The sequence below is a fragment of the Dermacentor andersoni genome, chromosome 4, assembly GCF_023375885.2.
Source record: "Dermacentor andersoni chromosome 4, qqDerAnde1_hic_scaffold, whole genome shotgun sequence".
Classification (NCBI taxonomy): Eukaryota; Metazoa; Arthropoda; class Arachnida; order Ixodida; family Ixodidae; genus Dermacentor; species Dermacentor andersoni.
In genome coordinates this window covers 53202788-53216770 of record NC_092817.1, presented here as the reverse complement: position 1 = coordinate 53216770, position 13983 = coordinate 53202788, and the positions used below count along the sequence as shown (strand labels likewise).

The following is a 13983-nucleotide window of genomic DNA, read 5'->3' as shown; positions in this document are numbered from 1 at the left end:
ACGCACTGTTGTGACTACTCGTGCGTGCTGTCAACGCATAATGTCTACATAGATTCGCTTAGCGAGCACCGCGATAGCAAGGAGAAGCGCTAGGCACCACTTAACCAGTGCTGAGTGGCGTGCAGTTTTCCTGGCCAAAACAAAAATATTAAATTCTGAGGTTTTGCATGCCAAAACGCCGATGTGATTATGAGGCACGCCGTAGTCAAGGAACTCCAAATTCATCATCATCATCATCATCAGCCTAGTTACGCCCACTGCAGGGCAAAGGCCTCTCCCATACTTCTCCAACTACCCCGGTCATGTACTAATTGTGGCCATGTTGTCCCTGCAAACGTCTTAATGTCATCCGCCCACCTAACTTTCTGCCGCCCCCTGCTACGCTTCCCTTCCCTTGGAATCCAGTCCGTAACTCTTAGTGACCATCGGTTATCTTCCCTCCTCATTACATGTCCGGCCCATGCCCATTTCTTTTTCTTGATTTCAACTAAGATGTCGTTTACCCGCATTTGTTGCCGAACCCAATCTGCTCTTTTCTTATCCCTTAACGTTACACCCATCATTCTTCTTTCCATAGCTCGTTGCGTCGTCCTCAATTTCAGCAGAACCCTTTTCGTAAGCCTCCAGGTTTCTGCCCCATATGTGAGTACTGGTAACACACAGCTGTTGTACACTTTCCTTTTGAGGGATAGTGGCAACCTGCTGTTCATGATTTGAGAATGCCTGCCAAACGCACCCCAACCCATTCTTATTCTTCTGGTTATTTCAGTCTCATGATCCGGATCCGTGGTCACTACCTGCCCTAAGTAGATGTATTCCCTTACCACTTCCAGTGCTTCGCTACCTATCGTAAACTGCTGTTCTCTTCCGAGACTGTTAAACAATACTTTAGTTTTCTGCAGATTAATTTTCAGACCCACCCTTCTGCTTTGCCTCTCCAGGTCAGTGAGCATGCATTGCAATTGGTCTCCTGAGTTACTAAGCAAGGCAATATCATCAGCGAATCGCAAGTTGCTAAGGTATTCTCCATCAACTTTTATCCCCAATTCTTCCCACTCCAGGCCTCTGAATACCTCCTGTAAACATGCTGTGAATAGCATTGGAGATATCGTATCTCCCTGTCTGACGCCTTTCTTTATAGGGATTTTGTTGCTTTCTTTGTGGAGGACTACGGTGGCTGTGGAGCCGCTATAGATATCTTCCAGTATTTTTACATATGGCTCATCTACACCCTGATTCCGTAATGCCTCCATGATTGCTGAGGTTTCGACTGAATCAAACGCTTTCTCGTAATCAATGAAAGCTATATATAAGGGTTGGTTATATTCTGCACATTTCTCTATCACTTGATTGATAGTGTGAATATGGTCTATTGTTGAGTAGCCTTTACGGAATCCTGCCTGGTCCTTTGGTTGACAGAAGTCTAAGGTGTTCCTGATTCTATTTGCGATTACCTTAGTAAATACTTTGTAGGCAACGGACAGTAAGCTGATCGGTCTATAATTTTTCAAGTCTTTGGCGTCCCCTTTCTTATGGATTAGGATTATGTTAGCGTTCTTCCAAGATTCCGGTACGCTCGAGGTTATGAGGCATCGCGTATACAGGGTGGCCAGTTTCTCTAGAACAATCTGACCACCATCCTTCAACAAATCTGCTGTTACCTGATCCTCCCCAGCTGCCTTCCCCCTTTGCATAGCTCCTAAGGCTTTCTTTACTTCTTCTGGCGTTACCTGTGGGATTTCGAATTCCTCTAGGCTATTCTCTCTTCCACTATCGTCGTGGGTGCCACTGGTACTGTATAAATCTCTATAGAACTCCTCAGCCACTTGAACTATCTCATCCATATTAGTAACGATATTGCCGGCTTTGTCTCTTAACGCACACATCTGATTCTTGCCTATTCCTAGTTTCTTCTTCACTGTTTTTAGGCTTCCTCCGTTCCTGAGAGCCTGTTCAATTCTATCCATATTATAGTTCCTGATGTCCGCTGTCTTACGCTTGTTGATTAACTTAGAAAGTTCTGCCAGTTCTATTCTAGCTGTAGGATTAGAGGCTTTCATACATTGGCGTTTCTTGATCAGATCTTTCGTCTCCTGCGATAGCTTACTGGTTTCCTGTCTAACTGCGTTACCACCGACTTCTATTGCGCACTCCTTAATGATGCCCATGAGATTGTCGTTCATTGCTTCAACGCTAAGGTCCTCTTCCTGAGTTAAAGCCGAATACCTGTTCTGTAGTTTGATCCGGAATTCCTCTAGTTTCCCTCTTACCGCTAACTCATTGATTGGCTTCTTGTGTATCAGTTTCTTTGGTTCCCTCCTCAAGTCTAGGCTAATTCGAGTTCTTACCATCCTGTGGTCACTGCAGCGTACCTCGCCGAGCACGTCTACATATTGAATGATGCCAGGGTTCGCGCAGAGTATGAAGTCGATTTCATTTCTAGTCTCACCATTCGGGCTCCTCCACGTCCACTTTCGACTAACCCGCTTGCGGAAAAAGGTATTCATTATCCGCATATTATTCTGTTCTGCAAACTCTACTAATAATTCTCCTCTGCTATTCCTAGAGCCTATGCCATATTCCCCCACTGACTTGTCTCCAGCCTGCTTCTTGCCTACCCTGGCATTGAAGTCGCCCATCAGTATAGTGTATTTTGTTTTGACTTTACCCATCGCCGCCATTGGAATCTGAACCTGGCAACGTTTAACGTTAGAACGCTATCTAGTGAGGCGAGTCTGGCAGTGTTATTGGAGGAATTAGAGGGTAGTAAATGGGATATAATAGGGCTCAGTGAGGTTAGGAGGACAAAAGAAGCATATACAGTGCTAAAAAGCGGGCATGTACTGTGTTACCGGGGCTTAGCTGAGAGACGAGAACTAGGAGTCGGATTCCTGATTAATAAGGAAATAGCTGGTAACATACAGGAATTCTATAGCATTAACGAGAGGGTGGCATGTCTTGTTGTGAAACTTAATAAGAGGTACAAAATGAAGGTTGTACAGGTCTACGCTCCTACATCTAGTCATGATGACCAGGAAGTCGAAAGCTTTTATGAATACGTAGAAACTCCAAATTAAGTTTGACCAAATGGGGTTCCTTAACATGCCCTCAATATACGGTATTATTGCATTTCACCCCCATCGCAATGCCGTCGCCGCGACCGGAATTTGATCCCGCGACCTCGGGCTTAGCAGCGCAACACCAAAGCCACTTCGCAACCACGGCGAGTTATGAAAAACCTATATATATATATATATATATATATATATATATATATATATATATATATATATATATATATATATATATATATATATATATATATATATATATATATATATATAATTTCCTTGTAGTACACATGAAAGGAGTGCTGAAACAAAATTCTTACTCGAGATAGCTTGTGAGGTCGATTTCTGTAGACACACACAGAGCGCCTACAAAGTATCAACGGCGAAGAGAGCTTAAAACACATACAAAAATCATACAATGTTAAAGTATGTGCGCGCATTGAACCTAAAAGCGCAGCACCTCGCGACATTGACACCAACGAGTTTGGTTTGCAAGGCTCTATTCCAGTACTCGCTGTGTATAGACGGCTAAGTGGCCAGACAGCGGCCATCTAAAGCCTCGTTCCACAGTCTCGTTCAAAGATGGCAGCTTTGCGAAGACAACGTCAAAGTCAGAAACGACGCAGGTTATGTAGCTGTTCAATAAGACGGTGGCTCAGCAAGAGGCCTGGAAACTCGGCGGGAAGGTCGTCCGCGCACCAGAAAACGTAACCACGATTTACTGTGCGCCTAATGTAAGTCACGTTGTGTTCTTCATATAGGCTCGCACGCGCAAGGAGTTAAAACACAGAAATAATATGTTCCTTGGCTCCATTCATGGCGTTTACGTGAGCCCGACAGAAGTTAGTCAAGTCAAGGCTTGACGGGCTGGAATATGCCTGTCGAGTTCATGTAAGCGCTTGCCGATGGGGATGAACGAGCATCGAGTCCCGCTGATTCAGCCCGAATGCATGGGATAGGTTGTTCCAGCCCAACCCATTTGCAGCGTGCATGCATGTAAACGCGGATGGGTCGCGCCCGCTAGCGACGAGACTTTCGTGGGACCACATTGGCGTCGCGATTTATGCGCCGACAGCGGGAATAGTATCAGAACAAGGCCAAGACAAGCACTGCGCAGTGCAACCTCACCGTAGCGATAAGATCCATGAAATAGAGTTGTTGCAGACGGCAGCGTGAACTGGAAGCCCTGTTCGAACGCGTTGATGTCTTCTGCTCGAAGCTGTGTGCCGTCGTTATCAAGATTCGTCAGAAGCGATATTGGCGATATCATGTAAACGTGGTCACGCCTGGATCGGCTAGCCCGATTTCTGACTCGACCCGCCTACGTCGAGTATTTGTAAACGTAGCCATTGCATCTTGGCTTTATATGGTTGAGAAATAATATATACTTAGCTTTATCCCCTTACCACGAGGTGACATCACGTCGCGAAGGCGCGTTATCATCGTCTGCTGGACGGTTCCAGACGCGTTAATTTATTTGGTCTCGAAGCTGTCTCCTTAGCTGTCTACGTAGACTGTTCCCAATGCTGGCCTGAATTAAAGCACCCTAAAGATACCAGAGCATGACGACAACAAGAACGGGCGTTATGTCTGGTGTAGGTATTTGGGCATGCCGCTCTTATCGCATGATTGTGCAAATGCCCTGTCGTGGGCCAGTCTCGTTGCAGTCGACCTTCTTCATCCATAGCACGCTTGAGAGCAGCACAATAACAGTGCGCAAGCGCGCCGTCACGTGGTATTCTTTTTTCATGTTTCGCTGGCTTTCTTTGGAACGCAGAAGAAAGGACCACGTGAGATATATCGTGTTGGAAACAATTTATTGAGTGGTTTCTCAAAGTGCTCTAGAACTTTACGTATTCCACTTGGGGTTGGCAGCCAATATTTGAAAAGTTGATTAATTAAAACAAAACTAATACTTTAGTTAAAGGGAAAATAAAAAATAGCCCGAGTAACTCTAGGCCAGTGCCAAAATTAGGCATTCGGTTCAACTCGCGTCCGGAGTGCCTTTCATTTTTAAAACATTAGCTCGACTTATCTGGGACAACCTGTATATATTTTGTACTTATACATACTGCATGCCGCAGTCGGACCCAAGCAGTACTGAAGAACAAGAAAATACATTATATATGGATATATCTATTCAGAAAATTAATGATAGATTTCGCTTGCTGTATGCAGTCTCTTGCTGCAAAATACTGCAGCACGTTACTGCACACTTTAACAACGAGTTTCTTTTAACTAAGAATTTCTTGTTAGAATTCCAGCATAAATTTTTAAGGAGTAATCAACTAATACGCAGTTTGAAGCAATAAAACGATGGACACCGACCAAAAGAAGTACTGAAAAAGGAATAAATCTAAAAGACGTTTCGGCGTGCATACGGAAGCCTTGTTCACAATGAGATGAAGGAAAGTTCACGGAAGCTGAATGTGACGTAAGCAGCGCGTGTATGACGGATGGAGGGTTCCCTCATTTCGATTGAGCATGTGAAGTGTTTTTTGTATCTCCAGATTGACTGGAATCGCTCGAGAGTTATCGGCCAAGAAAGAAGCCTGAAATCGCGACTGTATCTGGAATCACTGGGAGATACAAAAAACACGTCACACGCTCAGTCGAAATGAGGGAACCCTCCCCCTGTCATACACGCGCTGCCTACGTCACGTTATGAAGTATACATAAGCTTCCGTGAACTTTGCTTCATCCCATTGTGAACAAGGCTTCCGCAGGGAAGCCGAAACGTCTTTTAGATTTATTCCTTTTTTAGCACTTCTTTTGGTCGGTGTTCGTCGTTTTATTGCTTCATGCTTCATCCCGACCAGACGGGTTTCCGTCGAACCCTCGACTTCATAATATGCAGTTTGTAGCTATTATTAGTCATTACTATAGTGATAAGTAGTTGTCTCGTATTCCATGGCAGATACATTTCTTGTGTACTGTGCAGGGTGTTTCTATCAATAATTTAAGTAACATTTAAATATAGGCATTTTCAAATATGAGGGCGGTTCCTTCGGAGACATGCCGCCAGCAGTGCCGACCACGGAATGACGAGTGCTAGGTGGCAATTATTCGCTAATTAAATAAAAAGTTAATAAGTACCTTTTGAACATTTATTTTCAGAGGGCTCATTGTAATTGGGAAATTGAAGCAAACTATCTGCGTAAGCCATATCAACTTTTGGATATGGAAAATTGCGATTACGCGCGAAATCGTGGCACAACGAATTTCGGCTATCAGAGCGGGCGAAACCGAAACTATAGGAGGCTGCAGTGAACGCAAAGCCGCGCCTCTCGAATCAATGTGGAATTGTGGCACAACGAATTTCGGCTATCAGAACGGGTGAAACCGAAACTATAGGAGCTTGCTGCGGCTCCGTGCTCTTCCCTGTGCAGCGCGCTGGCTGCGATAGGCCAACAATCTTTACAGGAGAGAGCGTCATACGAGTCGAGAAAAAAAGTACACGCATACTTTACTTTGGCATGATTAAATTGAGACCGACAGAACATGTGTAATATAGTAGACACAACAAAGCTTGGTTTCACTTTCTTGCAGGCTGCGGTTTAGCGGCTTCAATATAGTGCGTAATGACTGCACTGTCGGCCGGTACACTTCCCTCAAACACGTCGACGTGCGCCGAAATCCCGAACGGTAAGTTCTAAACAATGATATCTGTTCTCGTGGGCAAGAGGCATCAGTTATCAAGGGCAATGTAAGAGGCCGCGCAACCTTGCGGAAAAAAGAAAAGAAAAAAATATTAGGGCAGATTTAAAAAAAAATTGTGTGGGAGGACTTTGTTACAGGGATTTCAGAAGTCGCGGTGCTGCTTGCTCCAGGCCATCAGCTTCTATAAAGTTAATTTGAGGAATTTTGTGTTTGAAGAGGAATTTTGACAAAGCGGGCTTTTTCATTTTGATGTTTCCGCGAATTTTGAGTCGGCCCGCAGACATTTGTTCTAGCAGCGCGAATATTGAAAAAAAACGCAGTAAGTTGTGCATGCATTCTGACTATACAGCGTTCGCAATCAACGCCGATATTGCAAGTGCTGGTTAAGCCGGCCAGCTGGAAAGCACAAGGGAAGAATGTCCCCTGAGAGGCGCCTGATGGTTGAGTCTGTTGTAGAGAGCTTGTGCTGTGGGAAGCACAGCTCGCCTCCTCGCACAGTTGCATCGCGGCCATGATCGCAACATTTCGTTTGCTTTGATCTCCCCTGCAAACTTAGCCAACATTTTATTGCGAAGCATTGGTGGGATCCATTCTCGAATTTCTTCGTGCGGCGTCCCGCTGGTGGGACCTACTATAGTTAGTTCCAGTGAGCGCAACAGTGAGTTGCACTCTCGAAACCGTTGACACAGACAAACTTCAAGTTAACAACGCCTGATTGTTCTCCAAATTACAACTGGCCCATTGATCTCCTACATCCTCCTGATATATATAAAGACAGGTGTACTTATTTACCCTGTTCTCCAAGATTGCATTTCATCCGCTATCAAATGTTCAACGTTGTCGCTCAGCACAGGACGCGCCTGCATGTATCAGAAGTTTATTGAATGATGTTGATAGTCCCATCCGTTGTCTGTAGTCACTGAATTTCGTAATCTGATTGTATGCGCGACGCGAATTGCGTAGTACTTTCTGGAAGGAACGCGGTGTTACGATTGGCATTTAGCATTATTATACCTTCCATCCCCTCTCCACGATTAATCCTTCACCGGCAAGCGTGCAGCTATGAGAGGCTCTTCACGCTGCATCGCCGTTTTCTCGGGACAAGGGAGCTGGCGACTAGATCAGCGTCACCAAAGCTGACGGGTGAGACGAGCGCCCATCTGGACTAGACTGGACTCAACATAGGCTGTGACACACAAATAAAGGCGCTCACGTCGAAGCGACAACAGCCGCCACCCTTCGTGGAAGCAATGACTACCGTGAATACCACTCTACCGAAAGATGACCCTGACAAGTGGAGCGTCACGGTATGGCCCACTAATTTATTAAAGGGGCCAACGTCGAGAACTTCGGTGGGAACGACTTCGGCATTAAGTTCCCAGTTTGCCACGTCGCTGCCTCGTATGCGGTGGCGTTCGGGCAACTGTATATACGGCAGAACGATGCGATGTCAATGGCGAGATTTTGCGAATGATTCAACGATTGTGGTTGGCCGAGAACAGTAAATTTCCCCGACGAGAGAAAGGGGAGAAAGAAGTGCTTAAAAAGTGGACCTTGACTTTCGTGGGGGGAGGGGTGCTCCTACTCGTGCTCATAATCGTGCTCGTGCTCGTGCTCGTACATGTAAACAATCACCATGTCAATTTGTAAATAAACCATTTTTCTCATCTCTTGGACGTCGCCCCGGACCTCTCTCTCGATTGCCCGGCACCTGGCACATCACCAGCCACGGAAACTTAATGACCGTTCGGACATCCGAATCACAACAGCGGGCACTAGCGATTACGCTGGAACCTTCGACCAGTCATGTAAAAGCCGAAAAGCCGACACACTTAACCCACTGACCATATTTTCGGCAATCGCCGGCTGTGCTCGCCGCTGTCGTTGAGCTTTGAGCGCCACTTGTTTTGCTGGGCGCAGGTTCGCCCAATAAAGAGTTAACATTCTCAAACCGCGCTTTTGAGAGCGTATTATTCTACGCCGTCACGACAACGGGACAATGCATGTTGTTACGGTGAGAATCTATATACAGATGATATATTTACAAGGGAAGGCGCACAACATTGCATCATTTAAATGGTAGGGATAGCGCATGCATACCAGACAGCCACACTGCCGTCGTCGTCATCGTCCAAGCACCGACCACGACGTTTGCAGCGATGTTGTCGGAACGCGACGGAAGTTCTGGCCGGAGTAGTCACGCGGAGCAGTCGACGAGGGCAGCGTGTGTGGACAGTATGTCAATTCCAAGGTCATGGGGGCACTGTTCTAGGACAGCAAAAAGAACAGATGTGTGGTTACCAGTAATGGTGATGCGTTCAGTGCACATTCCAAGCACGGCAGGTGTCCTCTTGTCGGCTACTCAGACGGTAGGTGAAGCCGCGGGCGTCAGGGCTTCTTGGAGGTAGCGGCGGCGGAGGTTCAAGCTCATTACAGAGATTTTTGCGCCGGTATATCAACAAGAGCAGTAACTGCCACACCATCAACCAGAACTTCAATGAGGTTTCATCGTGTAGGAGGGACAATCGTAGGATTTTCAGGCCGGGTCGTAAATGCAGCGTCACCTCCAGGGGCTACAGCGGCAAGTTTTCGCTGTTGGTCGAAGGGAGACCGAGAGCGGCGAGGTTGGGGCGAGCGGGACTGACGGCGATGGAGTGATGATGAGCGGCTGGTCCGGTTTTCCCTAGAAAGACGTTCAGCACTTGGAGGCCCCAGGACGGAACAACGGAGCAGATCGTGCACGTTCCGGGAGCCACCGATTACAAAGTTTCGTCGGTATGACGTGCGCCAGTGGCTGCAGCAATCGCGTGCGAAGTGTCCAATCCTCGAGCATGTTAAGCAGATGGACCGGTCATCCAGCGTGCGCCATTCATCTGGATTACGAGAACGTGGCGTGAAGGTCGTGTTCGGTGTAGCAGCAGCGCCAACTGGAGAGACTGAGTGAGGAGCAGCATTATACCGTAAAGAAAGGCACGTAAAATGCCCATATTCGCGACCTTTTGGCGAAGCGCGGCCTGAATTAGTGAAATAGTAGCCAGGTCACGGCATATCGTCATAAAGAGTAACGGGTTTCATGGCCTCGAATTCTCGACGGGCGATCCTGATGACGTTTTCTGGAGCTGGCATTTGACGTAGCGTGAGTAAACCTTCGCATGAGGACGTGGCAGCCGTATCGGAAGTCGGTCGAAGCGGTGAGTAATAAGCTGACTTTTTGCCTGCTCAAAACGACGACATTCCGGGATGACCAACTCCACTGTAGAACAATTATTACGAAGTAGCAGATTGAAAGCGTCATCGGCTGTGCCTTTCAGTACGTGTCCGACTTCGTCCGCATCAGGCATGTCCTTGTCGACCTTGCGGCACAGAGCCAACACGTACGTCCTGAATATAAATGTACGGCTCTGCAGTGGACGTCTCGGCGCGAATTGCGAGTTCTTTCTACGCCGGTAGTTGTCGTACGATAGGTTTCCCAAACAGATCACGTAATTTCTGCTTACTTACGTCCCAACGTTTCATATCTTTCTCACGTGTCTCGAACCAGAGTCGCACAGTGTCCCGCAAACAGAATATGCCATTCGCAAGAATTATCGTCGGGTTTCACTTGCTATTGCTGCTAATGCGCTCATATAGCCAGCCACTCATCGGCGTTTACGCCGTTTGCGCTGTTGAATGTCCCGTGATCATGAGGGCGCAAGAGAGTGACTGGTGACGGCCGTTCTTCACACTGGGTCGCTTGATCGGTCATTGTGGAGGCAGCAACGTGCCGTCCGCTGCGAAGATCCAGTTTCCGGTGTTGTAGCGAGCTGACCTCGCACCTCCACCAGAGATGTTATGGGGAGAATCTACATGCAGATGATTACCAACTGCAGTGTTACCGTCCAGGCAGATGGTATAAAGGAAAGCAGCGAAGGGTGTTGATGTGGCAGAATTGAGGCAATTCGTTTTTCTCATTGCAGTACGAAGAGAAACTCGGTGTTCTCGGGAATTAAGCAAAAGCATGGCTGCGAGCACTCGGCGGAGCACGAGCTCACTTTAATTTCTCTTCATTTATTCCTTTCAGGTTCCGGCTCCTGAGGCGCAGCTTCTTCCGCATTTTCAAGGACGGCCTCAACACACTTCAGTACAGTGTGCTCGACATTGTCTTCAAGAAGCTTTACACGCACGTCATCGTGGACCTCTCTGCGCACACGGCGTCCGAGCCAGAAAAAGAAACAAGGAAAGAAAGCAAGCACACGTGACCAACGCTATACGAAGAACGAGCGCGTGCGAGCGAGGATCTTGCAGTGTTTTGTCGACGTTTGTTTCGTGTCCCCCCCCCCCCCCTTCCCTTCTACTTTTGCGTGTGCGGTGATACCCCTTTTATCAAGCATGTATGATGGCATACACAGAAACGTTTGCGATATAATTTATTGTGCAATCTTCAATACAGTCGTATTAAGAGAACAAACGTGCGTTTTGTGAATTGTTCAGCGCGTTGGAACAGCTTTGGGTGCACTGGCACAATACACTGTGGTAACTGTAAAATTTTTTGACAATTAGAGAATACAGATTCCGTTGGCTTGCCATCAGTTTGGTATGATTGAAGCAGCATAAACGACTGCGGAACGTGGCTGTTGGCGAACTGTTAATCCCTTTGTACAACGTAGAACATATACAGTCACGGCCTTATTCGCGAAGAACACTATCGCAAGGTAAGTCAAGTCAGTGAGGACTTACGAATACATGACAACCTAGGAATGACAACCTACCATGTTCCTCTCTCTTTCCGTCTTCTTATCCTACCGCAGAATAACTGGCTAGAGGAATGTACAGCCGCCGTAAGACGAACACAGAAGACATTTATAGCGGCTTGGACAAACACTGTTCGTAAGGAGCAAACATTAAGTGTTTTGCAAAGACTACCAATTAAGCTAGAAAATTCAAGGCAACCCATTCAGGAATAACTAGCACCACCCGTAGCAGAATAAATGAACGCATTTAAGGTGTGTTCAGGTTAAGTATGAAGGCGGTTGCGCAAGTCTGACCTCTCTGCCTTTGATATTGCACTTTTCTCTCTCTTCTCTACAGCTTTGCAAAACTGCGAGCGTTTTCTTCACTGTTGGGCAGTAAACATAAACAGCAAAGTTGTTCGACACTGCAGAACCACATCTAGATTTCGAGCGAAGGTGTTTCTTTAGAGCAGTTGCATTAGGAATTTCAGTTGCCTGTATGAAACCACACAATTTAAAATGTTGACCACAAATGACCCGTCTGAAACGCTGCCCCTAAATAACGCTTTCCAGTACCTACTTGAGAAATATTTAGCAACGACCCTATGTTGCCGAGACCTGTTTAACTTTGCGAGCACCTCAATCACAAAGTTCCCCCGTTTCCACAAAATTTGATCTCGATGGCTCGCACAGCCCTTTCAGTACAGCTAGATAAGTTATACGCAGTTACGTTTAAGACGCTCTGGAACGCTTGATTACGTAAATTACTACAAAAGCCACAATTAGCCAACACACTTAGAAATTTGCTACATGCACGCATAACATGACCCCAGATTTCCACGAAATATAAACAATGAGGCTTGTCTAATTCACCGAGGCCATCGCGGGCGTCTCGTATAATGCATGAAAATAGGGAGAAACCGGGAATGCAGTAATTATTTGCAAAGATCCTAATCCAGAAACGTTGAAGTTTCGCCACACATTAGCCCCCCATTAACATGCTCCCCATTCTCATCTAATCTCAACATGACGCGTGAAGTAGAGTTTTCTCGCGACAAACAGCGAATGACTGCAGCTCTCGAGCGCTTGCTGAAGGAGTGTTCTAGAAATGCCAAAAAGACATTCAGACACATACAATTTCGAATCCACAACGGCCACAAGGTTCCCTACATATTCACTAAATTTGATCTCGGTGACAGTTATAGATTTTTTAGACAGCGGGCGAAATTCTAAGCCGTTCGTTTAAAACACACAAAAAGCTGCAAAAATTACAGCAAAATGCTGTAATTGACCCACACCATTCGAAATTTGCGTACACATCACTCATAACCTACCGCTTATTTTTCACCAAACATAAACCAGGTGCTTCGTTTAGTTCACCGCAGACATCACTGGAACCTACTTCCTGCCTCGGGAATCGCACGAAAACAGGCAGAAAGCATGGGTTCAGTTATTATTTGCAAAGCTCATTATTAAGCCAGAAACTGCCTTAATTTAACGTATAACGCAAATAGGCACGTTTGCTTGCGTGCCAATGTGCGCTATACCACAAGTTATACAGTACCAATTAGCCCACCAGTCTGTTCTTCTTGCTTAATTTGTAACAAATTGGATTTGCGAGTACGTTAAGTGTAACACCTGTAGAACGTACGCTTTCGAGCCCTTCCTAAAGGATTTTTTGACAAAGGCTGCATTTATGCCCCAACGCTTAACTTCCTATGCAGCAGGTCATATGTACTTCCGGTCATATGTACAAAGATTTTTATTAAATTTGATTTCGGTGACAGCTATACAGTTCTCCCAGGACAGCGGGTTAGGTTCTGTGCCGTTCGTGAAACACTCCGGAGCGTTTGAATACGCAATTTACTACAGAGGGCCTAAGTAACACACACTCTCAGTACTTCTCATAGGCATCACCCATAACATTCCCCTTATTTGCACCAAATATGTACAAGGTGCCTCGTTTAGTTCATCGAGGACATCGGTGAAAACCTGTCGCAAAGCTCGTACATAACGGATGATGAAAAATAGCAGAAAACACGTATTCAGAAATTATTTGCAACGCCCCTAATAAACGTTACACTTTCCACACACGTAACGGCTAAAGTGGCCCTCTAGTCCACGGAATGGGAACTCGGTAACGCATACAGTTCTCCCTGAGAAACCCGGATAATCGTCGTATAACACTTGCGAACACTTTCTTACATTTCTTGTCATTGTTGTAAAGGCCGTAAATAACTGACACTCTTGAAACACTGCCCACACATTACCTATAATATGTCCCATATTTTCTCGAAATGTCAGCTTTGAGGTACGTTGACTTATTTCAAGATATTGGGGAAAATTTCTACGCGGTTCGTAATACGCACTCGTAAACGTCTGAAATGCTTGCATAAGTAACTTTCTACGAATGCTCTAATTATAGTACAGAGCTACGCAGTTCTAACTTTTATCGTGCAGCGCCAAAAAACATGCTTCCTATTTTAACGAAATATAAACAACGTGTCTCTTTTAGTTCAGCGAGCCGAACGAGTAAACCATGT

At 46.0% G+C, this 13983-nt stretch overlaps 1 protein-coding gene across 6 annotated transcripts in view; it reads left to right on the top strand.

The window, feature by feature from the left end:
• LOC126537167 (beta-1,4-galactosyltransferase 4-like) overlaps window positions 1-11255 on the top strand; it is a 41677-nt gene extending 30422 nt beyond the window's left edge. For 4 of the 6 annotated variants that reach the window (XM_055073765.2, XM_055073768.2, XM_072287835.1 and 1 more), the window contains 2 exons: window positions 6621-6716; window positions 10792-11255. In XM_055073765.2, the coding sequence (XP_054929740.1) occupies window positions 6621-6716; window positions 10792-10969 (274 nt within the window). In that variant the 3' untranslated portion in view covers window positions 10970-11255. The remainder of the gene's footprint in view (window positions 1-6620; window positions 6717-10791) is intronic. The other 2 variants (XM_072287837.1, XM_072287836.1) reach the window with 1 other exon arrangement.
• Window positions 11256-13983: the final 2728 nt, after the last annotated feature.